Source organism: Pseudorasbora parva, chromosome 12 (assembly GCF_024679245.1).
Source record: "Pseudorasbora parva isolate DD20220531a chromosome 12, ASM2467924v1, whole genome shotgun sequence".
Classification (NCBI taxonomy): domain Eukaryota; kingdom Metazoa; phylum Chordata; class Actinopteri; order Cypriniformes; family Gobionidae; genus Pseudorasbora; species Pseudorasbora parva.
In genome coordinates, this window is record NC_090183.1 from 5,537,761 (window position 1) to 5,565,464 (window position 27,704).

General features: G+C 38.0%; 1 protein-coding gene across 3 annotated transcripts in view; it reads left to right on the plus strand.

Moving 5' to 3' along the window:
* The window catches only part of pbx1b (pre-B-cell leukemia homeobox 1b), an 88,960-nt gene that overhangs the window by 45,748 nt on the left and 15,508 nt on the right, over window positions 1–27,704 (plus strand). For 2 of the 3 annotated variants that reach the window (XM_067458856.1, XM_067458857.1), the window contains exon 3: window positions 21,556–21,800. In XM_067458856.1, coding sequence (XP_067314957.1) covers window positions 21,556–21,800 — 245 coding nt within the window. Of the gene's footprint in view, window positions 1–4,360; window positions 4,383–21,555; window positions 21,801–27,704 lie in introns of those variants that run through there. The other variant, XM_067458858.1, reaches the window with a different exon arrangement.

The window sequence follows — 27,704 nt, forward strand, 5'->3', positions numbered from 1 at the left end:
GTGTGAGCGATGTTAGTGATTATTGTTTGGCAGCTTGTTGCAAGTCACCCACTATAACTAACATGCTGATCAGCCAATGTGTGAACTTATATTAGGCTAATATTGTAAATCTACCGCTGTGTTGGGTTTTGCTTGGATTGTGAATGGCAAATGTATATGATGTATAAAGTAAGTTTGAAATCGGTATTATTTAGAAAAGTCTCTAGTGTTCACCAAGGCTGCACCTATTTAATCAAAAATGCAGTAAAACGAGCAATATTGTGAAATATTACAATATTAAAATGTAATTTATTTCTGGGATCAAAGCTGAATTTTCAGCATCATTACTTAAGTCTTTACTGTCACATGATCCTTTAGAAATCATTCTAATATAATGATCTGCCCAATGTTGAAAACATTCATATTTTGTGGACACTGGACAGCGGACATTTTAGTCAGGATTCTTTGATGACAGTTGTTTGTAACATTATCAATGTCTCTTTTGATCATTTAATGCTGAATAAAATATTAATTTCTTTAAAAAAAGACCCCAAACTAATTACATGACCAAGCATCACTTCACTCCTGGTCTGGATAGCATTAAAGCCGTTAATGACTTTGACTCGGAGGTTTTAATTTGCTGGAGGTGTCCTCTGTGTCTCGTGACCTTTGACCTCCGCCCGCCTGGTGTAGGCTCCACTAATATTCGTCTATTCCCCTCTCCGATGACCTGTGATCCAGCCGAGCAGGCGTGATCTTTCACTCTCAGCCTTTCGTCATTTTTTGTGCATCTTGATTGACAACAGGAGTTTCCCGTGACCTACATTTGCATCTGCTCCGTGACCCAGATAGTGCTGGTGTAATGAGTGTCCGGCTCCTCCTCGTCTTGGCCTTGCCACTGATGGAGTTTGTCCCCAGGGCCTGTGCTGTCTGGGGTCCGGAGAGGAATATTCTCATCCGTCGGGAGGGGGGTCACGCATTACTATTCATGGGTTTGAGGTGACAGGATGGTGGGAGGCCTCTGCTTGATGGAGGCAGAACACACACATCTTCACCTGCTCCTGTCCCAGGGTGCGACTTTCACGGGGAAAAAAAATATTTTCCTTGTTTGAAACTGAATTATTTTATTATTTACTGTATATCATATTACAGCTTTCCTTTTTATATTTTCTTTTTTCATTTTAGTTTGTTTATTTCTTGTTTAGTCTTTTTTTGTATATAATACTATATAGCTTTAATTAATTCTTTCAGTTTTAGCAAATGTGGTATTTATATTTCGACTTCTTTAGTTCAGTTAATTGTCAAGGCACCATTACATTTTTGTTTAAATATAGCATTATGTAACATTTCCATATTGATACTTAGCCAATATTAGAGATATTATAAGTTTATCGGTATATCTGCCATTTTAGATGTCCTTTTTACTATCTAATCAAGTTCTTTTAAAAACAATAATTTAATAACTTGATTTTCGTTTTAGACAAATCTCAAATTAATATATATTTTTATATTATACATTATAATATTATCATGCCTTAATATTGTTATCTGGCGATATTGGATATTTAATTTGACCCTCATTTATCTTTTTTTTAACGTTTAGATGACCTTTTATATTATCTAAAGTTCACTTCACGTTCATTTAAAAAAATATGAATTTAATAACACTCTTCATCTTCATATCAATCAAAAATGAATATCCATTTTTCTTATTGAACTTTATTATATTGTGATGCCTCAATTCACATTCAAAAATTATTGATGATATGTTTTATAATATTGATGATATGTTTCTTATTTATGGGTTTTGGTGGGGGTTTTTTTGTTGGGGTTTTTTTTAAATAAAAAAGCAGCATTTTAATATTATCCAAAAAAATCATACTTTTGCATTGAAGGAGAGACCTAAGCCATGTCTAGAGACCATAATATCACAGAGAAACTTGAAAGTCAGGCTGTTTTGACACAAGACCGCAAGTAATCACCTTGCAATTGCCAAGAGAACCCTAGCAACTGCGTAGCAACACCCAGTAGCATTACGATGCTAAGTTTAGCACGGACTAGCACTGAAAATCTGGTTCTATCCGTATCGATTCACAAGTGTTGCATCGTGCTTCCTGCTTGGCGGTGTTAAGGATGTGTTGAGATGTTGTTCTCGGGGTATTTCTGGTCATTTTGAAGTCTCTCCTGTTTATGTGGAGGGTTGCGCGTTAATGGAAGATGACGTGTTTTGATGTGTTGTGTTATACGTCTCTGAATGGCAGGAGGAAAGTCGCTCTGCCAGCGTCTCCAGCACAAAGTAACCCAAATGGAGGACCCGCGGGACTCTCGCTTGCTCGTTCCCTCTCTCTCTCTCTCTCTCTCTCTCTCTCTCTCTCTCTCTCTCTCTCTCTCTCTCTCTCTCTCTCTCTCTCTCTCTCTCTCTCTCTCTCTCTCTCTCTCTCTCTCTCTCTCTCTCTCTCTCTCTCTCTCTGCAGCTGTGAATCTCATCTCAGAGACGCTATCAGACAGACGCAGACAGAGCTTCACTGGCAAACACAAAGAAAAAGATATTTATGTAGCTCCAAATATGAACAACAATGCCTCAATCCAAGTGCAGATATCTCAGTGCATCTTGCTGCAGTTTTACTCTGTTTTAGAGTTTTCCTTTTACATGTCAGTTGCATTTTATTGTCATAGTTGCTCCGTTGAGGCCTAGGCTTAAAATAGACTTTAAAAAGGTAGTAATTAAAATGCTTGTGTGCATGTTGGCAACATGGAACCCATTTAATAACTTGATTTATTTCTATGAACTGTTTTTTTCTTTTCTTAAAAAAGCTCACAGAATCGTCTTTTGTGTTCATGTCATTTGCCTGACCTTTGGAGTCACTTCCCATTAACCAACATTCAAAGTTTGTCTTTTTCTAGTTGTTTATTGTGATTATTGACATTAATGAATGTAGTTACTTATTACAGTGCCTTGCGAAAGTATTCGGCTCCCTTGAACTTTGCGACCTTTTGCCTTTTTACCCACATTTCAGGCTTCAAACATAAAGATATAAAACTGTAGTTGTTTTGTGAAGAATCAACAACAAGTGGGACACAATCATGAAGGGGAATGAAATTTAATGGATATTTCAAACTTTTTTAACAAATCAAAAACTGAAAAATTGGGCGTGCAAAATTAGTCGGCCCTTTACTTTCAGTGCAACTCTCTCCAGAAGTTCAGTGAGGATCTCTGAATGATCCAATGTTGATCTAAATGACTAATGATGATAAATAGAATCCACCTGTGTGTAATCAAGTCTCTGTATAAATGCACCTGTAAATCATTACTGTTTTATATCATTATTTTTGAAGCTTGAAATGTGGCAAAAGGTCGCAAAGTTCAAGGGGGCCGAATACTTTCGCAAGGCACTGTATATCACATATAGAGGTCGCTTCAACCTGCGGACATGGAAAACAACCCACAGAAAAAAAACGCAGACTTGGCAACACAGTGAAGTTGAGATCGCTTCGTTGTTCTGATTGGTTGTCGGTCTATCTAATTGATGTCTTTCCTGTTGGGTTGAAACACACCCCATAATCACAGCCCAATGGAGCAGTATCAGACTCATATTCTGACTAGAATTGAGTATGCCCACGTCAGGCTACTCTAATGTGTTTTTTGAACGAATCTCTTGAATGAATGATATAATGACAAATACATTTTTTTTAAAGTCACTTGTTGCCACTTTCTGTGGGTCAACTGCAGCACAGATCTGAATGTTCGCTGTGTTGTTGTCAAAGGTTTAATAGACAAAGTGAATCATTGTCAATTAGAAGTGTGGTGAACGCAATCTTTATAGATTATTCGTGCAGCTCGACGTCCTATTGAATCTTCCCTCATGATGTTGTTTCACGAGACCATACTCTGAATTCATTTCTCCAGCTCTTTTCATGTGAGGCGTTTAAATCCTGTAGATGTTGTGTGCCGTTCCACAAGCCTTGTGTGATGTTTTAATGAGAATTAGAAGCTGGTAGCACTGAGCGCTCCACTGCGTTTCCTTAAACTGCCAAGTAAGAGCCCCATTAATAATGCAGCTCATTAAAGTGTGTAATTAATCGGGAGCGGTGTAACGGGGAGAGCAGGGGCCGCTCAGGGAGCCGCAGCGCTCCCCGCAGAGAGATAGGCTGCAGCGCCACACGCCTCCGACTGATGCATTATTTATGTGCCAGAAAAGAAGAGCCAGACTCAAATGAAATGAGATAGATTTGCTCGGCCTCCGTCACTGCTGGCATGCTCCGAGACTTCTGCTGGCGTTACGACCCATCCTGCGTGCTTGCGTGTGTGTGTGTGTGTGTGTGTGCTTTGTACAATAAATATTGAAGACTGGCTTCCATTCTGCAGCCTCTGTGTTGGACTGGAAAGGTCAGTGTCTTGGCTGGTGAGTCTTTTGTTCTTGAGTGGTGAAATCACAGCAGGTGATTTTGAGGGATGCATATATGCTGGGCCCTGTGTAGTTTTATTTTGTGCCAGATTCCATGATTTCTGTTTTATTTTTAATTTGCAATGTAGAGTTTTAGTTACAATTATATGTAATTATTTAAAGTAAATAATTCTGTAATTTTTTTTTTTTTTGGTTAAAAATAATGCAAAATCAATTTTTGAGCAAGTACATAACCAACCAGTGTTAAAAACTCCTTACCTTAACCCGATTCACACCGGTAAGCTTGTGATAATGTTATAATTTAAATGGGACTGGTAGCTTTCCACGGGAAATACAAGCTTCCGCCATTCATCTTTGCGTCCTTATCGCAATTAAATGCAGTTTCAGTGTTCAAACAGAGATGGCGACAAAAAGGTAAAACTTACAGACTGCAGCTTTAAAGGGGTGGTTCCGTGGTGTTTTTCTAGGGCTTGATTGTGTTTATGGGGCGCAGTATAACATGTCTTAATACTTCTTCTTTTTTTTTTACGCTGTATTTTTCTTATATTTTACCTTTATTCCACACCGCTGTCTCCACTGTCCTTTGAACGGCTCATTTGCTTCCTGCTTCTATGAAGCTCTTCCCTCCGAAAAACGCAATGGTCTTATATTGGTTAGATGGCCAAATGTAGTTTCATGTATTTTTTGTACTTTTATTGGCTGAAGTGCCAGGTTGTCTGGAAACACCACGCCCCTTACCATTACAGGCTGAAGTCACATCTGTGGTGACTAGCAAGGGTTTATGATGTCACCAACCCAGGAAGAAGCTCGTTGTAGTCCAAACCGGCTGTTTTTGTAGGCAATAAACTTGTAATTTTAAAAGACAATATCTCTGTTTGCATTGAGCTTTCAGCGCTGTAACTCTGCAGATACTGTTTATGCTCAAGCAGCAACATTACACACTAACTAAAGTTAAAAAAGTGAAATTGCATGCAACCACCCCTATAAAATACATTAATAGGTGCCTTAAAGGGATAGTTCACCCAAAATGTTTAATTACCACACGATTTACTCACCCTCAAGCCATCCTAGACGTATATGACATTCTTCTTTCAGACGAATACAGTCAGAGTTATATTAATAAATATCCTGGCTAATCCACGCTTTATAGTGGTAGTGAGAGGCAGCCCACAATTTGAAGCCCAAAAAAGTGCTTCCATCCATTATAAAAGTGCTCCACACGGCTCCGGGGGGTTAATATAGGCCTTCTGAAAGTGAATCGATGGGTTTTTGTAAGAATATCCATATTTAACACGTTATAAAGTAAAATATCTAGCTTGCAGCGGACCGTCTTCCGCATATTTAACTTACGGAGAAATTGTAACTGCCGCAATGATGACGTCAGATATAGCGCAAGCGTTTTGAACTGCGTGAGGCGCTACAATTTTTTTGTAAGTTGAATTTGAAAGGCGCTGGAAGCTAGAATTGACTTTATAGCATGTTAAAGGGGTGATGAATTGAGAAATCAATTTTCCCTTGAGCTTTTGATGTATAAAAGGTCTTGCAGTAATATAAGATTATCCTGTAAGTTTCAGAGCTGAAACCTTCCTTGTTGGTCAAAGAAAAGCTTTTATAGACACCAGGCTCAGCAAACGGTCCTGTGCTTCATACTGACGTCAGTGCGTGACGAAACACCGCCTCTACCGCGCGTCTAATCCAGTCGCCCCGCCCACCGACTCATGGAGGGCTCGTGCAGCTGGTCAACAACAATAAACACACCGAAGAAGATTAAGATATTACACTATTCCTGGTTGTGGAAGAACACAGTCGCTGCATAAGCTTCCTTCTGATCCTAATATTAGGAATGAGTGGTTGAACTTTATTTTTAATGAAGTTCCAGCTCACGTGGGGAAGACATGTTCACTTCAGTTCACTGCGGGATCATTTGTAAACAAATCTCCGGTCGATGCTGGATTTGGATCCGACAGGATTGGTGCAACACACCGATGTGAGTAAAACGTGTTTTTATATCTGATAGTATTGTTATAGGTTGTTTTGCTTATGTGTACGTGTGTAACAGAACATACCTTTAGCACACTGGACTCAGACACGTATGGGCCAGAGCTTGCAAAGCAGGGCAGGCTGATGAATTTCATTATATTCCGTTATTGTTCTGCTAGTCTCTCTGAACAATCGGATCTGCATTCGCGCTGCCGCTGATCTTTTCAACCACACATTATCGTTATTTCTGTGTTACAAATATATTTTTACCGTTGTCTACGGAAGCGATCAAAATGGAGCCGATCATCTTTTGGAAGTAACTTTTCACTTTAAATAACGATTGTATCAATGCATCATTGCACCAGTAGGTGGCAACAAGTGGCTGTTAAAATCTGTATTTGTCATTGAATCATTCCTTCAAGAGATTCATTCAAAAACGCTGATTTATCCATTTATATTTGAGTGAATGATTCGCTCAGAACTATTTAAAAAATAATAATGAATTCAGATTCAGATTCATTAAACATTTCAAATAGACTGCAGCGATTAACATTTTGTCAGAACCTCTAGTAAATTAGATTATTTTGTTTAGTTCGTTGCTTTGATTTAATCGTGATCTCTGTTTGAAATGTATCAATTTATCCAGAATCATGTTGCGCTAATGTCAAGTCATGGGCTCTTTTGTTTTCTCTATTCAGTTTCTCTCATACATTACAGCCGACTTTAGAGTGTGTTGCCTCGTTTATTCTTTTGAAAAACGTAAATGTGCAATTTGTCCAGTTTTTGAAGTACATTGGACATTTGTAACTACACTTATTTGTTTAAAAAGGAGAATCTTTCCAAAAATTCTTCCACACCACAGAGCTTGAGATGAGTCGTGGGTAAGAGGTTCTCATTCAGTGAACAGGTTCAGCTTCTCCCGAATCGATGCAGCGGTCCGTCTCAAACACGCCTCCTCCAGAGCTGCACTCCATCCCGTCAGTGCTTCACATGTGCTGCTGTAATTTACTGCGACTTGGCTAATCAGAGTAATTATGGCTTAATTACGGTTAATCACTTACATAAACTTGTTGGCTGTGAGAATGATGCTTTATGAAATGTGCCACACATGTGCACGCTTGACAAAGAGGCTGAGAAGCTGAGTTTCTCACTGACTTCAATGTTTACCTGAGACTTTATTCTTTACAGAAAACAGTTTTTCTTTCTGTTTATGCACTCTTTCACGTCAGCTGGTCACCCTTTGTATTCCAGTATTGTCTAAATGGAAGTTATTAAGTTATTAAAGATAAAGTGTTTTTTTCCAATATTATACTTTATATACTTTATTGTACTAGTTTAATGTGTAGAGCTACACTATTCAGGCAGTTCAATTGTAAATTGATTGTTTGGTAAAACCTGTATATAATACACACAACTATATTTTCAGTGGTGTATAATGACCTTACATAATGAACGTGAATAATGAGTTATTTTTTCTTACCTTAGAATGAACTTTCTATTTTACAAGTGCCGGCGTGTTTCTACAGTAGCCCTAAACGAACAAATTGCTCTACAGAGCTCTAGTCACTCTCTGCGGTCTCAGACGACGACATCTTTGTCCTGTGTTGGCCACTGTAGCTTCTCTAAGGCCGTGTGTCCATCAAAGTGCTTTTTTTCACACTGCTGGCTGGCATTTTCAATTGTTTTTAATGAGAGCGCCGCGTTTTTAGAACGCCTGGAGCGCAACGAGGCGCTGAGCGAGTATTTCACGCTCAAGCGCTGAGCGCTCAGCGTTTTTAACTGGTCGCCGAGAGTTGAAGAATGTTCAGCTTTGAGTAAAACGCAGCGCTCATCACTGTCACTCTTCACTCAGCCGTCCAATCACAGTAGAGGAGGGGCGGGACAAATACAACACAGACCAACTGCCACATTCTGCGTGTCGTCATCAGATGAAAACAAGCAATAATAACGGAACAAAATGATTTAAAACAAAAGACAGAGCAAATACTTTACATTGGAGCTGCAATTTTATATAGAATCAATACAGAAACAAACTACCTGTGAAATTAGTAAGACTTCCACGGATATTCCGTATCATAACAAGCAAAGAGTCTCAACTGAAGAAAAACGCTCTCAAGCGCTCACAGCGAGGCGTTTTCAGCAGAGCGCCTAGCGTTTTCAGTCGGGTAAAAACGCTTTGGTGGACACACGGCCTAAAGGGTGGGTAGGCGGTTTCAATTCGCAACTTCACTACTAGATGCCGCTACAATTCACACAGTGCACCTTTAATTGATTTTCAAACGTTAAACTATCAAGCTTTTATTTTGGAGGAAAGCCATGAGGAGCAATATAATAATCGCACCAAGCTATATCGTAGTTTCGGTTTATTTCATTTTAATCTTGCAGCCCTACTGTAGAGTCAACTATAAACAATCTATTGGCAGTTCGACTTCCTCAACACTTGCACTTCAGATTATGGCTCAACCAATTGGTGGAAAGAGTGACTTAGGTTAGTGAGAAACCTAGTGACCATATAGAAAAAAAACCTCCAACACCCTCGCAAGTGCATAGCAACACCCTAGCTACCACCTATGTATCACCATAGCAACTTTTGCACTGGCATTCACGACGATTTCTGTGAGAAAATGTTTAAATTATTTATTTTTAGTTAATTTATTCAGTTTAGTTACCTGGTTGACCTTTAAGGTGATTTGGTATTTGGCAGATGCTGTTTATGCAGTGTGGTGTACAGATACAGTCAGGACATGTTTCCCTAGAGTAACATGAGGTTTAGTGCTTTGCGTATGTCAACATGGTGCTGGTGAACTCAGCAAGTTCATGCTAGGCTTTTGGAGAGGAGTTGCTAATCTAAGATTGGAAACCAGAATCTTCATCCACTACACCACCACCATTTATGAATCAGGGATTGACAGTCACATGATCTCAGTCTGATATTGAGTTCTGTGCCGGCGATCCGTGCGGAACGGAACTGACTCACTCTGATGGGGAAATGAGCGCCGTGTCATTGGTCACCCTGCCCTCTGTGGCTCTTTTGGAGACTGACGTGTCTCTGGCGTCCCACAGGAATGACTTTAATAAAGAGCTGCAGGGCAGGTTTTAATGACACGCTTGTCTCGGGCCGTTCGGCCCCTCGGGGGCTGCTGAGAAATGGACGCTTGATCCAGTCTGAGGGGAAACTGGGCTCTTCATACAGCTCAGATTTATATTTTGACCAGCACTTCACAGAGCTGACTGTATATTTAAATTCATACACTAGCAATTCAGATAGGGATATATCTCTGATCATATCAGCATTGGCCCATATTTATGTGTGTGTTTCTGTTTGTTTTTTTGTTCATTATTGGAATAGGTAAATAAGTATTAAAAACATTATTTATTTATTTATTTTTAAATTGTATTTATTATGTATTACTTATTCCATTCAGATAATATCAGGGCTTATTTATTACAAAAATAAAAACAAATATTTTTTTTTCTGTAGTACTAAAGGGTAATTCATATGTTGCAATAAAATGTTTAGATGCCTGATATTACTGTGAAATATCCAAATTCATTGTAAAACTCTAGATTGTGTCTTTAGTAATCTATACTGTAAAAAATGACATGGTCAATAAGTCATGACATGTTTTTACATTACCTCAACTCATCAAAATAAATTAAGCCACACTTTATGTTTGAAGTTCTATGAGATTAAACACATTTTTAAGTCAGTTAATGTAATTTAAGTTGAAATGACTTCCACATCTACTTAGAAATAGTGTCTAGTAATAGTGTTTTGGGTGGTTATCAGGATGTTGCTATGTGGTTTTCTGAGTTGTTGTAGCATGTTGCTATGCAGTTGCTAGGGTGTTTACCAAGTGCCTGAGTCACTATGATATTTTGACTGGCTAAAAATGTTCTCTGCATCTCTGGAGATTCGTTCAGCACTTCAAAAGTAAGGCGTTTTTCTGCAGGCCAGTGTTTATATTTTATGAGTTAATTAATCAAATGTAAATATTACAAATTAAAATTTTATATAAAATAAAAAAAAAATTCTCAAAGATTTCTTTACTATGAACACTGAGCCTATATAAGTAGTTGAGCATTGAAAGTGTGTCCTGCTTCCTCCGGCACTGCTCATGCATGTCCACCGACCGCAGCCCTGATTAGCTGCAGCTCATAGATCACATACATTTAATAGGAATATGTCTGGCCCAAGGCGCAGGATGCTTTGAAATGAGGAACAGTATTTTCCTAATGAATGACTCGACTCTCTCTCCATCTCGATGTCTATCTGTCTCTATCTCTGGTTTCCAGCTCAGGCTGTGTCATTACCAGCTCGCCTCGGGCCTGGCCGGCCTCTAATGATTATAATTACCATTATTAGAGCCGACTCTAGAGGTGCCTGCGCGGGCCAGACGCAGAGCCGCGTCTCGTGCTGGTCCACTGGGCTGGAGCTGCTGGTCTTGGGCTGTAGGGATGCGTCTCTTCGAGAGAGAGAGACACACACACCCACACACACACACACAGAGAGAGAGAGAGAGAGAGAGAGAGAGAGAGAGCTCCTGTCAGCTCTGTTTAAGCGCCGTGTCACACCTGCACATGTACACTGGGGCTTATTCTTTTAATTGACTTTCTAATTTGTGATTTTATTCTGTTTTTGATTGATTAATTACCCTCATTGCACCTTTTCTTTGTATCCTTTGAGACGTCCTGTGCATAAAAAAGTTTTGTGCATTTAATATCACAAACCATTAATGAGTTTTGATTATATGCAAAGCGATTTATCGAAAAAGTCCTAAAAGACCAAAAGTGTGTGTGTGTGTGTGTGTGTGTGTGTTGTTTAATTTTTGTTTAATTATTTTTATGTTTTATACAAATACTTGTTTTGTATTATTTGCTGTATATATATTTATAAATAAATATAAAAATATATTATAAATATTATTTTAAAAAAGTATGGTATAAACTATTTTATATAACAAAAAATATTTAAATATATATAATGACATATTTAAATATAACTATAACTAAAGCAACAAATATGTATGTATCCATGTATAGTAAAATAATAAAACAAAAAAGATTGGCCTTTTTGATATATTTTGAAATATGTCTGCGTATAAACAAAACACTATAAACCATAACAAATATATTGTTTGTTTTATGCAAGTGTGTGTGTGTTTGTATGTGTGTTTGTGTGTGTTGTTGTTTAATTTGTTGTTAAATGTAAGTATTTTATATTTTATACAAATATTTGTTGTGTATTATTTGCTGTATATATTTATAAATAAATTTAAACAAATATATAAATATATATTGTAAATATAAAAAGTGTGCACATGTGAGTGTGTGTGTGTGGGGTGGGGTGTACAATAATTCTGCTCTATAGATATCGGTTTCTGCATCAACCCTTTAAAATCTCCTCATGGTTGTTCATTTACATCACATAACGCTGAAGTATGTTTTGAAGGCTTTATCTGCTCAGAGTGATTCTGTTTTCTTTTTTTGATGCCTTGTAAACACGTTTGCCAGTATTCTTACCGTCTAGGGTTGTGACAGCGGTGGCCTGGTTTAACAGATCGAGTCCTGTCGCACCCTTCCCGGTGTGTGTAGTTTTCCTTTCCGTTCCGCTACACTTGTGACTGTATAATGAATAATGCCGCCATTGAATTAGCATGTAGCTGTCGTCTTGACTCTGGTGCCTGCGTTGTGACGGGACCACCGCTGCACACGCCCTGATTTATCAAGTGCTGCAGCCACACACACTGAATCACCAACAACAAACAGGGCCAGAGCTGTCAGCGTCAATCTGAGCCACCGCTTCAACACAGCCCGCTAGAAAGGGTCAATCAGGCAAAGGGAATCCGACGAGCGCAGCCAGATTCAATACGAGTACCAGTGGGAAAAAATCATGTTAACATATTTAGTGATATATATATATTATTTTTTATTTATAACTTATTATATACGTTGTTAGATATATAGATATGATGATGTGTATAGATGATGATGAATTTAAGCAATATTAATGTGGTTTAATATGATAGTAAATTATTATTATTATATATATATATATATATATATATATATATATATATATATATATATATATATATATATATATATAATTTATTTGTTTTATTTTTTTGACTTTTTGACTTTTTTGACTTTTTCTGGTAGTGTTGGATATAAAAAATGGATATAGATATCAATGCATTAAATGATAGACAAATAACAAGACTATAAAATAATATTAATTATTACTATATTATTATATAATATATGGGGTCTGGGCATTATGTGCTTCAATGGTTTTAAGTCATCAATAAAATATTATTTATTTTGAAGTATTTGAAGTGTTTTTTGAAGTGATTCTACCATCACTATACAGTGTAAAATATGTTTCTCTCATGATGTTTTTGTGCTCAGTTATTTAGATTAGAGGATTTTTATTGTCCTTTAGCCAGAGCAGAAGTATATGTGTTTCTTTGTCCATGTGAAAAAAGCAGACGCGGCGTTCCCCACACAAGTGCCCGAGACTGACAGCTGCAGACCTAAACATCCTTCGTTCAACATCAGCATCTCACTCCTATCTGAGAATCTCCATGACAACCGCCTCTGTTGACACGCCTGCATCCATCGACTGAGGATTACGCGTTCTTCCGGCTATTGACAGCCGTGTGTTATCTGCGGCTAATCAGACGGGATAAGAATTGTGAACAGCCGTTCCGTTCAGAGCTCAAATATTTCGGGAGGAAACCGATCCTGCCGTCAGACCACTGACATGAATATAATCTCATGTATTTCCTACTCTAATTTGACAGAAAAAAGTGAATCTCATAAATGACAAGTTAAAGCTATTGTTCTGTCCTGTAGTCTCCTGTTCCATTCGGTGGCATTCCTTAGCTTAGCTGTTAATCAAGTAAAGTTTTAAAACCTACCGGACTAGTACATTTTTGAAAATAGTGTAATTTTGTACATTCATCCTAATTCAAACTATAGGGACAATTTTTATTTGTAGAGTTTCAGAAGACGGCAAGCCGTAAGTGTCAATCACTATTGTTTGTGCAGTTACTGGCTGTTAAATTTAAATTTGAGTTCGAGTTTAGAAAAATGCCAGGATATATGTCTGTTCTGGAAGCTTGTTTCAAGAAGGAAGTTGTGACTTTTTGTCTCTCAATTCAAAATAACATAAATCCCCATGTTAACGACCTGAGCACTTTTGCTAATTTAATGATGGAAAAAAAAACTATAGGCGCACATTACTAACACACCCATTATAAATAACACAAAAAATACTTGTCTTCAGTTCCTCAAAATGGAAAAGCGCCAACAATGCGTCTGAACACACAGGACGTGAGGACTGAGCAGAGGGACGTGAGCGCATTTGCTATTTAAACGACGTGCCACTCAATTGCGAGAAATGAAGTTATAATTATAAAGTCATAATTTAAATTTAAAAATTGCCACATAATTGGCATTATAAAGTCAGAGCTGCGAGTTGTTGCATGATATAAACTTGCAATACTGACAAAAAGTAAATTATGAGAAATAATCAAAATTGCAAGTTGTAAAATTCCAATTATGAGATATAAACTTGAAATTCTGGCAAAAAGTCTGAATTACAAGTTATAAACTCGCATATGCAACAAAAAAAGTCTGAATTTAGTTTATATCTCTCAAATGCGAGAAATAATGTCAGAATTGGGAGTTTATTCCTCACTAATAAAGTAGACTGGAGCTGTCATGATTGTTCTTGTCGCTTAGCAACTGTGACAGATGCAATTTATGAGTGACAGTAACGTTTGTACTGGACTTTTTTACATTCGTTACATTAAAATGTCTGAAAACAAATATATTCCCCTTGGTCCATTTATGGATTAACTATAGAAAATCACATCTTAGTGATATATGTCAATGTGTGAGACACTTTAAAGTTTTATTTTTACATTTGTATTGGTAGATAATCAAGCAAGTTGAAACCTAACACTTGCATGTAATCCAGCATGTTCTTTAAAACAAATCCAGTTGTCTCTGGTGCGCAGTGTATGCTGGGATAGACTAGGCTGCGAAGGATCCACTCGTTCTATCCTTCGCAGATTGGGAAACGCATTTAAAGGAGACTTTAAAGAATACAGCCTCTGAATTGGGACGAATTGCAAGATGTTAACTCGTAATTGCGAATTATGAAGTCTGAATTTGGTGATATTGAGCCGGGGTGGAAACAAGCTTAATCTGTGATTTTGTTGCAAAAGTAAAACTATAAATGCTACGTGGCCTCTACAGATTTAAGAGGTCCGGCTGAATCTACAGCGCTGCGGATGATCTCCTTTTGTCCTGTTGGACACATTTCAGTCACAAACTGGCATTTGTGTCTTGTGCTCGTTCGGTTAAGACGGGGCCGCGGTGGTAGGGTTCAGCCGGAGTCATCGCTGTCTCCTTTTATAGAAGTTCAATTAATATTTCAGCATCTGTGGGAGCCGTGGCTTGAAGCAGAACCACTTGATGTTTGGCTAATGGAAAATGCAGAGGACTCCGAGTACTAAACATCCTTCCATGCTGGGGGAAAAAAAAGAAAAATACAAGGCTTTTGGAGAGGAGCCACCTTGAGAAAAGGTGCATAAATCCTGCATGTGCCTTTCCTCCAATAACGCGAGTCGGTTTGTCTGAAACGAAGCGTATGGTTTCCGGAAATCCATTGTCTGGTCAGCCTGTGGTCTTGGGTTTTTATTAAATATTGATTTGATTTGTAAAAGGCCACACGCCGTGGGGTTGAGCAAATGTCACGAACTCCCGTTTGTTTTCTGTTGAATTGAACATCTGATGTTTTGGGTCGGTGTCTCCTCGACCTTCCGAGCGCAGATCTGGCAAAGAAAGCCTGATTTGGCTAATGGCACATATCATTCCTGTTGTGCACGTGGGATATAACTCGCAGCAGCTGACAAAACAAGCTCGAGCGGAGTAAATCTTCAGTAACGTCAGGTAAATGTCTAGACTGGATGTTGATCTCCTTTCTCAATGATGGAATTATAGTCAATAGTTTTATGGGATTCATGGGATTAGCTCATTCCTGAAGTACATGCTATATAGTCTTACCTTTTTATCAGATTTTACAAACACTTCCTCTTCAAATGAAGTGGTTCTGAAATGAGGTTGCTTCTGAATGCAGCGAAAACGATTGTACTTTAAGGATGAGATAAGGCTCGCTAAAGAGAAAACAACGGTTTAAACAAGGGTAGAGATGTCTTTTCTCCGAGGCGCTAAGCTATCTGCTCCACGCTGCCCCGCTGGAAGGAATCATGCAGCTCCGACGCTGGAAAATATTAGCAGGAATCAATTAGCCTGCCATTATGGAGTAAAGTGGCCTTCAGTGAGTCGTGTAATTATGACCCAGAGCCAAGCCCATTCTGTGCGTGCAGGACCCTTTTCCCTCCTTCCGCTTAATTGTATTTATTTAAGATAATCCATTCAGTGGTTTTAATTATGTGCTCTAGTTTACGAGGGAGATAAATAAATCATCGTTTGTCTCGGTGAGACGTGGTCTTGTAGGATATTCCTGCATGCGGTTTATCCGTGTGGTTTTGACTCTTTAGCCAAGTGTCAATTGAAAGTAAGTGCAGAAAGGACTGCTCTTTCAAATGTAATCCATCAATGGAAAAGAAATGAAGGAAATAATTAGAAAATGGAGAACGATAATTGGACAAACCCAAACCCCAAATATTAAACTTCAGCACATAAGTTGTCCCACACTATTAGTGCTACGAATATGAATGACTCTTCAAATCACACCGCTTGTTGAGGAGAGTTGTTCCGTTGTTTTTTATGTGATCTGACTGGCAAATGATTTTATTTTTTTATATTATTGTTTTATTTTGTTTTATTTTTTATTACAAACCTAAAGTCGGACTCATTTTCTTCAGAAGATATAAACATTTTTTATTTATTTATTTTATTTTATTTGCAGCCTAGAGTCTGACTGATTTTCTTAAAAAAAAAAAAAAAAAAAAAAAAAAAAAAATATATATATATATATAGCAGAACAGATGCATAAGAAATAAAAAATTAAAATAATCGTATTTTAATATTTAGGCTAAAATACTGACCACTTGAATTACTAAATTCTGGCTTCCCTGTCTGAATAGTTTTTGTATTGTTTTTATTTTATTTTATTTTATTATTTTATTACATTTTGTTGTTTTTTGTTTTATTTTGTTAAAGCCTAGACTGTTTTTGTTTTATTGTTGTGTTTTGTTGTGTTACAAGCCTAGAGTCTGTTGTTTTGTTTTGTGTTTTTCATTTTGATTTACTTTGTTTTGTTTTGCTTTGCTTTGTGTTTTGTTTTGCTTTGTTACAAGCCTAGATTCTTTTGTTTTGTTTTGTTTTGTTTTGCTTTGCTTTGTTACAAGCCTAGAGTCTGTTGTTTTGTTTTGTTTTGCTTTGTTTTGCTTCAAGTTTACAAGACTCAATTTCTTCAGAAGATATTAATTTTTTTTATTTATTTTAAGCCTATCATTACATCATATGCCACTGTTTTTATTATTACATTTATTTTATTTTATTATTCATTTAATTCATTAAATTTATTTTAAGCCTATCATTACATCATATGCCACTGTTTTTATTAATTACATTTATTTTATTTTATTATTTCATTTAATTCATTAAATTTATTTTAAGCCTATCATTACATCATATGCCACCGTTTTTATTAATTACATTTATTTTATTTTATTATTTCATTTAATTCATTAAATTTATTTTAAGCCTATCATGAGCCTATCATGAGCCTCATAAGCCTATCATATGCCACTGTTTTTATTCAATATATTAATTAAATTAAATTTTTATTATTTCATTTATTTTATGCCACAGTTTTTATTAATTGTATTATTTTATTTTATGTATTTAATTGCATTTATTTTAAGCCTATCATGACATCATATGCCACTGTTTTTATTCATTATATAAATTTTATTTAATTGATTTAATTATATTTATTTTAAGCCTATCATGACATCATATACCACTGTTTTTATTCATTTCATTATTTTATTAACTTTATTTCGTTGTGTTTATTTTAAGCCTATTATGTCATCATATGCCACTGTTTTCATTTATTTAAAGGTCCCGTTCTTCGCGTTTTCGAAGCTTTGATTATGTTTACAGTGTGCAATATAACATGAGTTCATGTTTCGCGTGTAAAAAAACTGTATTTTTCACACAATTTACTTATCTGTACACCGCAGTTTTCTCTGTCCTAAAAACGGCCTGATGATTTCCTTGTTCTATGAAGTCCCTCCTTCAGAAACACGTAACAAGTTCTGAGTGGGCCAGCACTTCCTGTGTTGTGATTGGACAGCAGCTTAGCGCACTTTGCCCGGAAAGGTCCCGCCTCTTACCATAACGGGGAGATGCAAGCGCTGAATGCGCTCTTCTCCACGTGGGAGAGCAACAAGACCACGCCCCCTATTTTGCGTGTTCTTGTGGGCGGAGGGTTAGTCAACAAACGGTTCTAGTGACGTCATTACATCCCTGCACTTCCTGCTGTAGTCCAAACCGGCCGTTCGCTGTAGGCTTTGAAAGGGAACTTCTGTTAAATAAAATATCTCGCTTGGCATTGAACTTTGAGCTTTATAATTTTACAGGTATTATTTATGCTCTAACAGCAACATTAACTAAAGTTTGAAAGATGGAATCGTGAAGAACAGGACCTTTAATTTATTTAAAGCCTATTATGACATCATTTGCCACTGTTTTTTATAAAAAATAAAAAAAATATTTTAAGCCTGCCACTGTTTTTATTCATTGCAGGATCATTTTACATGCCCATAACTTCACATGTCCACACCTTAACCCATTGAAAATGACAGCGTTTGATTGGTGGGATCGACACATACCCAGTTTGTGCAGACGGCTGAAGAGCAGCTGTGCTCTTGTAGCTTGGTCTTTTGCTCTGTGTAACAATCAGCTGTCAATGAGTGATGACGGCAGAACCCAAATGGCGGGATCCTGACGGCCGTCGCAGCTCTCCTGACAGATGCAGAGCAGGATCTGTGTGTGCATCTTCGGCTGAAACCGCTTTAGGAAGTCTTCCTTTCTTGAGAGCACGTGCGAAACTATAAACAGGATCAGGTTCTGTGCTGTCATGCTGCCAGATCGCCACAGACCGTTTTGTTACAGCACACTTGTAAACCTGACTTTTGATTTTATAGTACTTGAAGTATTGCTCAATATGACCTCATGAAAATGCTATGGTTCTCCAGAAAGGTTTTCATGCTTGTATGTTCAGACCATTTTTTTTTCTTTCCATTGACTTTTGAACCCGTGCCATTTTTTTCCTTTCAAACGAGTATATCGTATTGCGTTTGGCTCAGGGTTTTTCGTTCGGTGTCCATCACTGGCCAAACAGCTTTTGGTTTTAACAGACTGATGGTGGAGATTCATCCAGCCAAGTAAAATAAACACCCGCGAATGTGAAACCAGGACTTGGCAGAGGGAAACCTAATCGTTTCGTGAACGGGGGAATTTTTATGTTCCATTTTCGCTTGACAGTCTAGACGTTTTATAACGTTGGGAGGAATTCTGTTGGCCTTGAGTTTCTGTCAAGACTCCCTTGTGCTCACAGTCTCCGTTTTTACTTCTAAAAGCGCCGTAAAACATGTGCTAAGCTTGTGTGATAGAGTCCTTATTCTCTGTTTGAAAGTTCTTGTTCAGAGTGTCTGAGTCCATTAGAAGCTTGAGGTTGTGAACTGGTTTGGTTTGGTTTAGTGCTTTAACGCGCTGGATCATAAACGTGCTGTTTATGAGTTGTGAACTACAGGCAAACCGCGTTGCATTCGGCTGTGTGTTTTTCAGTAAGAGAGTGAAAGTGCAGGAGCTGTTTCGAATAAGAAACACCTGTTTGGTGACGTAGGATTGGATTGATTTTTTAGTAGTGTTTGTGCTCCGCATATGAATAATCAGAGGTGTGCTCTACTAGGTGATCAGCTTTACAATTTACACTTGACAGATGATAAAACGTGAAAATCCCATAAAACAATCCCACAGACTCTCATTAAAAAACTGCATTACCTTGGCATTCGTTTTCCAAAGGTGTTGTTATTTTGTTATTTTTTGCATTTTTTATGATATTATTTAGTTTTATTTTATTCTAATTTAATTTTGGTTTTATTTAATTTTTTTAATTTTTTTATTTTTTTTAATTATATTTATTATTATTTTGTTTTATTTTATTTTATTTTATTTAAATTTTGTTTTATTTTATTTAATCTAATATTTTTTTCTTTAATGTTTTATTTTATTTTGTTTTATTTCATTGTTTTATTTTATTTATTTATTTTTGTTGTTTTTTATTTCATGTTATTTTGTTATATTTATTATTATTTTGTTTAGTTTTTTATTTTATTTTAATTCCCTCAGGGGGGGGCTTGGGGTCCCTGAGACACATGATGTTAATCCATGCCATATTTTATCATATTATTTTATTTCATAATTTTTTTTTTTTTTTTTTGGTCACTCAGACACAAGAAGTGTGAAATCCATGCCATATTTTATTTTATTTTAATTGTATTATTATTATTATTATTATTATATTTTATTTTTGGTCACTCATGTAATCCATGTCATATTTTATCTTTTTTTCATTCATTCATTCATTCATTCATTCATTCATTCATTCATTCATTCTCCTAGACATGTGATGTTAATCCATGCCATATTTTGTACCATTTTATTTTATTGCATTTTATATTTCCCAATGTATTTATTTTTTTGGTCACTCAGACACGTGATGTTAATCCATGTCAGATTGCATATGCTGTGAGATTTTCCCCATCTGAAGCCCCATCTGAAGCCATACCTCATTTCAGGTTGGATGAAATATGTTGGTTAATGAAACGGATGTTTCTCTTGCCCGTGAAGCTCAGCAACACAGAACTGCGCAGTCTGTCTCCCGCTGGGCCCGAGTCGTGAACTCTTGACCTTTCCTGCTCGCCGACAGTCTTTTCATTTGCATTTTGACTTAGAGAGGAGGTCAGAATCACGTCACCCCTCCCAAACCCTCCCGATGGCCATACAGCCGGCCTCTTTCTCACCGCCGCGGCGTCCGAGACCGGGCCGCAGCGGTCTGGGGTTAATGCACCAGTGCACGGGCTTTGTCTCTGGATTAATGAAGTGTTCTCCTCCCCGTTTCCTTTCACTCTCAGACAATGCGCCCCATAATCAGCGTTAATCTTAAAGTCTCAATATCGTTTTTTTTATGCTCATGTGTCAGAACTTGTGAGGAAATTACTACATCTACCTCAGACTCGCTAACTGGATGTGACGTTGGATGAGAGAGGAGAATGTCACTGATAATTAAAATGGAAGGAAGATCAAACCTGGCAGCAGGATTGTGTGCCATTCAGAGCTGAACTGAGAGAGCCTTTTATATTCCACTGCTCAGTCCCTGAATTTATATTGAGATAGAAAACAAGACATGACAGTGTATTTCAAAATTAAATTGGAACTAGAGTGAAAAAATACCATGCAATTAGTAATAAAGTTTAAAATCCTACATAATAATGATGCTGTTGCAGTATTTTATAATTAATAATATCATATATATATATATAATTACTATAAAATAATTATATATATATATTATAATTATTTTATAGTTTTTAATATAGAGATATTTGTAATGTGTTGTAAGATATAAAATATCAACTAAAATCGACAAAAATCAATAGTTTCTTAATGATATAGTTAATTTCTAAATAGTGTATATTAAATAATATATCATAAATATAATGGAAGAGCACGTGATTTCATTAGAGAACTATTTAAGTGTGTTGATTTCCTGTTCTCAGTATGTTTAAGTGTGTGTACAGTATATGGTCAAGTGTGTCTGTTTTACCAGTGAAGCTCAGAGATGGTCACTCTGATGTAAAATATAAACACTAAGGCCCTCTAGTGTCAAAGCAGGAGAGCGCAGGGATACTCGTGCTGAGATTTACAGCCACAGAGCTTCACCGCTGAGTGGGAAGCTCATGATGTGAATTAGATGAAGTTTTATTATATCATCATACAACTTGGCAAAGACAACTACAGTTTTCGGCCTCGAAGGCAATTTATCAGAAAGAGCGGATTCTCTGCGGATCGATGAGGTCGGACCCGTTGTGTCAGACTCCGGTTAGAATAACCTTTTCATGTGCTTGTTTTGTTCCAGTGTTGAGTATCCGCGGCGCCCAGGAGGAGGAGCCTCCCGATGCCCAGCTGATGCGATTGGACAACATGCTGCTGGCGGAGGGCGTGTCCGGGCCGGAGAAAGGGGGCGGGTCCGCGGCGGCTGCGGCGGCGGCGGCGGCATCAGGTGGAGTTGGAGCCGATAACTCAGCAGAACACTCGGATTACAGAGCCAAACTCTCCCAGATCCGCCAGATCTACCACACCGAGCTGGAGAAATACGAACAGGTCAGCAAGCCTGCAAAAGCCAAAAGCCAATTTGCCATGCTGAGCATGGTAATCAAGTGGTAGAACCACACCTTCTTCAGGAAGTGTGATCGCACAGCTTTTTGCAGGAGATTCTACAGAACTTAACAGAAGCAACTGGTATTTTAGTATAACTTTGCTATTAATTCACAGACATCTTAATCATCATAGAAAAAACACAACAGGCTTTTTGATGAAAAATGAACGATTTTATTTGGAATAGCATGCACTGATGATTCATGTGCAGTAACACCAGCAACGTGTACTGAAGTTTCATTTGATTTCATGTTGACTGTAATATCTCATAAATTAGATTAGTAGAACATCTGTTTGACTGCCGTTGTCATACTTGTGTGTGTGTGTGTGTGTGTGTGTGTGTGTGTGTGTGTGTGTGTGTGTGTGTGTGTGTGTGTGTGTGTGTGTGCGCGCGTGTGCGCGCGTGAGTGTAACTCAGCAGGCAGCATTTCCATCCCAAAATCTGTCAGATCACATCATGATGTGAACAGCGTGTTTAAGATGCTGTCGGTGAAGGGAGGGTTACAGCGGGGCTCTGCTGGCAGAAAGCAGGCTCTTCAACCCTCCTGTTTTAATGTTTCAGAGGCATCACAGAGGCTGCTGCTGACAGCCCGCTGTTCCCACGCTCAAGGAAAACCGGGAAGCACACGGGAATGTTCAAATTGTGATGGAGGCTAATAAATATAGATAAGAGTGGAAAGGAAAGGAATTTAAAGTGCTATTTTAAAGGTTTCAATTTTGTTTTGGAGCGCCCTATAACAGGTCTACCAAAGGCCGAAAAACACTTTCGTTTTCTCATAATATACATTGCACATCATATTTTTCAATGATTTTCAAAAGACTCGACAGATGAATCAGTCTCTCTAAATCCCCTTTCCGCGTGCTACTCTGCTCTGATTGGCCAGATGTCTCAGTGTTGATTGGTCTGTCGGAAGCTTAACACTCATTATCATAACTGAACTTCAGCTCCAGAGGCTTCCTAAAGCTCAGCGAATGTACACACTGGAAAGGCAGTAACAATGGCATTGATTTTACCGTATCGATCCGAGTGCTAAACCGATGATGAAGTATTGGATGAACTACTTTTTCAACCTGCACCTGCATCGCTTGAGCAGGACGTTTCACAGTGATACACTACTCAGTTTGAGGTACATTATGTGACTCACTTACTCTTCTCATCCTCATCCTCAGCCTATTGAAGTATTTAGGAAGAAAATTAATGCTAAAATCCAATGGAGGGAATTTGGCCAGGAGATTAAATTCCTACTCATTATGAGAAGTGCCATGGGATTTTTATTGAGTCAGGACCTCATCCGAAAGACGGTGCTTGTTACAGTACAGTGTCCCCATCACTATACTGGGGCGTTAGGGCCCACACAGACCACAGGGTGAGCACCCCCTGCTGGCCTCACTAACACAGAAACCTAGTTGGTCTCCCATCCAGGTACTGACCAGGCTCAGCCCTGCTTAGCTTCAGTGGGCAACCAGTCTTGGGCTACAGGGTGATATAGCAGCTGGCAGTGTGTTGTCCAGTGATGTGCAGCCGTCACAGAAGTGAGATTCGAATTCCTGATGACTCGTTTAGGCGGTTTAGACTCCATTCTTTCTTTCGAGAGAGAATAACTTTATTTTTTATCGTGCACTTTCGGCTTCACAACTAGACGGCTATATTACACACTGCATGAAAGGCAATGTACAAAAAAACAACATAATGGGAACACTTTAATGATTCTGCTTACGACTAGGACGAGCACTTAAAGGGATAGTTCACCCAAAATTAAAATTCTTCATTTACTCACCCTCAAGTTGTTCCAAACCTGTATGCATTTCTTTGTTCTGCTATATACAAATCAATATTTGATTTGGACCAACTTGAGGGTGAGGAAATAATGACAGAATTTAACTTTTTGGGTGAACTTCCTTTAAAACAGCTTTCTTTACTAAATGAACTCCATTGTAGCTGTTATTATCATGAACTAAAAGTAAAACTATTAAAGCATTTTTGTTCATTGTAAAAAAGCTTAAAAAATATAGAAAATTAGATAAAGAACTTTTTGATTTTTGTTTATTTTAAGTAACAGAACAAGGACTCAAAAATAAACAAAAATTACACTAGTAGTTATATATCAAAAATTATAAGCATATAACAAATTACTAAAAATGTAACATGTAAAATGAAAGTATAAAACTTGCATTCAAATATATTAAAAACTTTAATAGTATTTACACTGATCCACTGATTTAAGCCATAGTTTTTAGAATGATATTATGATTGAGTTTTGTTATTGTTTCTATAAAGAACAGTTCATTTGGACTGATTCAGTGAGTCGTTAGATTGATTCAAACCAATTACTCATGACTTCTGGTGGATTCATTCATTGGCGGATGAATCAGACTGCACTGCTCTCGCTGTATGTCTGTCGTTGCGTGCGGCAGGAGAGGAGAGGACAGTGCAACAGAAAGACGCTTCGGCTATTTGTTGTCTTGTTGTATCATTTCACAGTGTCAGAGTCTTTCTGTCTCGTCACATTGGACTCAGACCGCAGCTTTGCTGAAGCATCGTTTCTTTGACCCTGGTACTGTAGATGCAGAAAATAGCCTACTGTTCTTCATCTGAACTAACAGAAACTCAGTGTAACTGAATGTAACGTAAACGAATGAGTTATAAAAAAATTCACCCCCCTCACAGTTGTCATGAAGATCAAAATTAGCCTTATAAGCCAAAACCACAATTTGTACCAGGCTGTAAACATGTTTTTTTCTGCTGTAAAGTTGAGAATTTTAACATGGGGCTCAATGAGATTCTGCTCCCTTCTGGAGCCTGCCTTTAGTGGCGAGTTGAGGAATTACAGTTTACATTCCTTCCGTATTGGCTTCAAGAGTGATCGCGGGAGGTTGCCGCTTGACTCGAGCCTATCTGTTCACCCATGGGCGTGCTGGCCTGAGAACAAGGTGTGTTCAGGTGCATTGTTGGCGCGTTGCTATTTTGAGGAACTGAAAACGATTGTGCCATTTAAACAACAAACACCTGTTCTAAAGTCAATAGCGCAGTATATTTTGTTAGAAATATATGCCTACAGGTGGGTTCAAAATGCACATATTCTCTGCTTATTACACACACAGGACACGCAGCAGCACACAAGCATTTTTAAATATTACAAATAAAAGGATTCTTCTCTGGAGAAGTGTTCAAGTCACAGAAGTCACAAATTCCGCCATGTTAATAGCGAATCCGCTGTAATGCAAGCGCAACTGGCTTTTAAAGGGAATGGGAGATGAGGCTGATTTGTTTATTGCATGTTATGCCCAAAATTCACCCATGACCATGCGCTCAGATCGTTAAAATAGGGCCCACAATCTGTTATGACATTTAGAAATAATGTAAAATGCTGGTTAATAAATACAATTTAATTTTACAAACATTCTAAATTCTATACACTTGTATTTTAGTTCCACTCATTCCACAACAAATCCTTTTCGTATAACATTATTCAGAACAGAACATGATTGAAAACAATGAGTATAAAACATGTCATTCATGATAAACAACATTTATCATAAATGCCAAGCCTAAACTAATTTTATTTAAAGCGAAACTGAAACTACCGGCGTCTGGGAAATGCGCAGTACAAATAAACTTCAACTCACGTACCTCTTTCATTTGGCACCAATACAAATTATTACCATTTAGCATACTTGACGTTTATTGCATTATGTAAGTCGCTTTGGAATAAAAGTCTAGTATACTAGATGATACAGTTTTTTATTTATATCCTGGAAAATATATTATAATACCCAATGGCTTGAAATTAAACTTTCTGTTTAAAGTTTTTTTTATGACTAAAAAGCTGCTGCTCTAGGTTGTTAGTTTCTCAGGACTTCAATGGTCAAAGCATCAACATCATCATGAGTATCATTGATGTTTAAGTGAGAGTATCAGACCCTGCTGTACCGGCTCTCAGCGTGGTCGGACAGTAGATCCATCCGTGATGATGAACGCTCGCGACATAGGGGAGGTGATATACTGAAATGCATTCTGGGACAGGGCCAGGTGTCCTCTGTGTGTTTGTTCACAAAAGCATATTCATAGCTGTCATAGAGGACCACAAATACACACACACACACGGACCACCCAGCACAAGACCCAAAACGTCCTTCATTATTCGTTCTGTAACTGCTGTTGTCGTCTTCCCATGAGCCCCGGTTCTCCTGACACGCTCCGCTCTCTCGCTCATCTGTTTGTGTCTCTCTGTGAGTAATGAGAATCTCACGCCAATGAGGCCATTTCAGAATTAAGTCACAATATTGAAAGTGTAACGACTCATATTTATGCGTGATTAATGAACTCTAGTAGGGTCTGCTCTGGAGGAATGAGGGCTCAAGAGATGGATGAGTTTTATATGGACATCACTACATTAGACAGCATCCACATTCTCTAGCATAATCTTAATCTCCATTCAGGATTCACACGTGGATCTGGAATATGAATGCAGATTTTAACGATCTGAGCGCATGTTCTGAAACGTATGGAGCAGGTGCACTTACGGCATGTCAGAATCCACTTTTGTTAGTTTAACGACGGAATAAATGGAAGGTGTGTCAGGCACATGGTCTAAAAGGGTTGTTCCTAGTCTCCTAATTAATCATGGGTGTGTTTTGGGCGTAACGTGCACTAAACCAGTCAGAGTCTCATCTCCCATTCCCTTTAAAAGCCAGGGAATTTGTGACTAAACGCTTCTCCAGAGAGGAATCCTTTTATTTTTAAAATTTAGCATGTTTGTTTGCTGCTGCGTGGCCCTATCTTGCACCCAGCGCAATTGACTTTGTACACCGACGCATGTGTCATTCCTATTTTGCACCCGCGCAAAGTGCGCTTTTCCCTCCACAGAAGCACGTCGCTAAACTAGTGAATGAACTTGCGCTCCCTGGGCGGTTCAGCGCAAAAAAGGAGGCGTGTTCAGGCGCAAACAATCCCTGGTGCTATTTTGCTGTTCCATTAAACAATTGCGCCACTGACCAGAAAAAAACCTAGTCTAAAGTCAGTGGCGCGTTGCGCATTGTTCATTATGCTATTTTAAGGGCACATGATTGACCATAATGTATAGCATGCACAACGCGCATACACTTTGCACATGTAATCTACACAGATGCAACAGTTATTTTTGCAAATCATAAATTGTTACACTAAAAAAATATTAACACATGAGATGACGGAAATCATTGTGGTGTGCCACGAAGATGTGAAAAAATAGGCATAAATCTAGCTTACAAAATATTCAGACTAATGGTAGTAATTAAGGATCAGACCTGTTTGCCCAGTAGTGGCAAGACGTATATGTATATAAGGACATCTGACAAATTGGTTTGTCCGTCAAGAACCAGGAAAAAAAATCGACTGAAAAACTGAAAAAACCGACGCTACTTTGGGTGGGTTTCTCCCATCCCCATACAACACAACTTCTATGTCTTTCACTGCTCTTACAAGAACATCCGTCTCCTCGGCTGTGAACCGCTCCTGGCGTGCGCCTGGTAAATACGCCATAATAATAGCAATCCATAATGGAACTTGCACACCTGCTTTTAAAGGGAATGTTGGATGCCGCTCTGATTGGTTTATTCACGTTACGCCCAAACCACACCTATGAATAATGAAGCTACTTCAGACCAACCCATTTTAGATTTGCGCCGGGCGCAAGAGCCATTTATCCCGCCGGGAAAATAGCAACAGCGCCGAGACCCGCCCACAAAGTTACTTGCACTTCGCGCTTTGACACTTGCGTTTCAGATCGTTAAAATAGGGCCCCAAGTGTTTGTTGGTCAATGGCGCAGTCGTTTTTCAGTTCCTCAAAATAGCAACGCACCAACAGTACG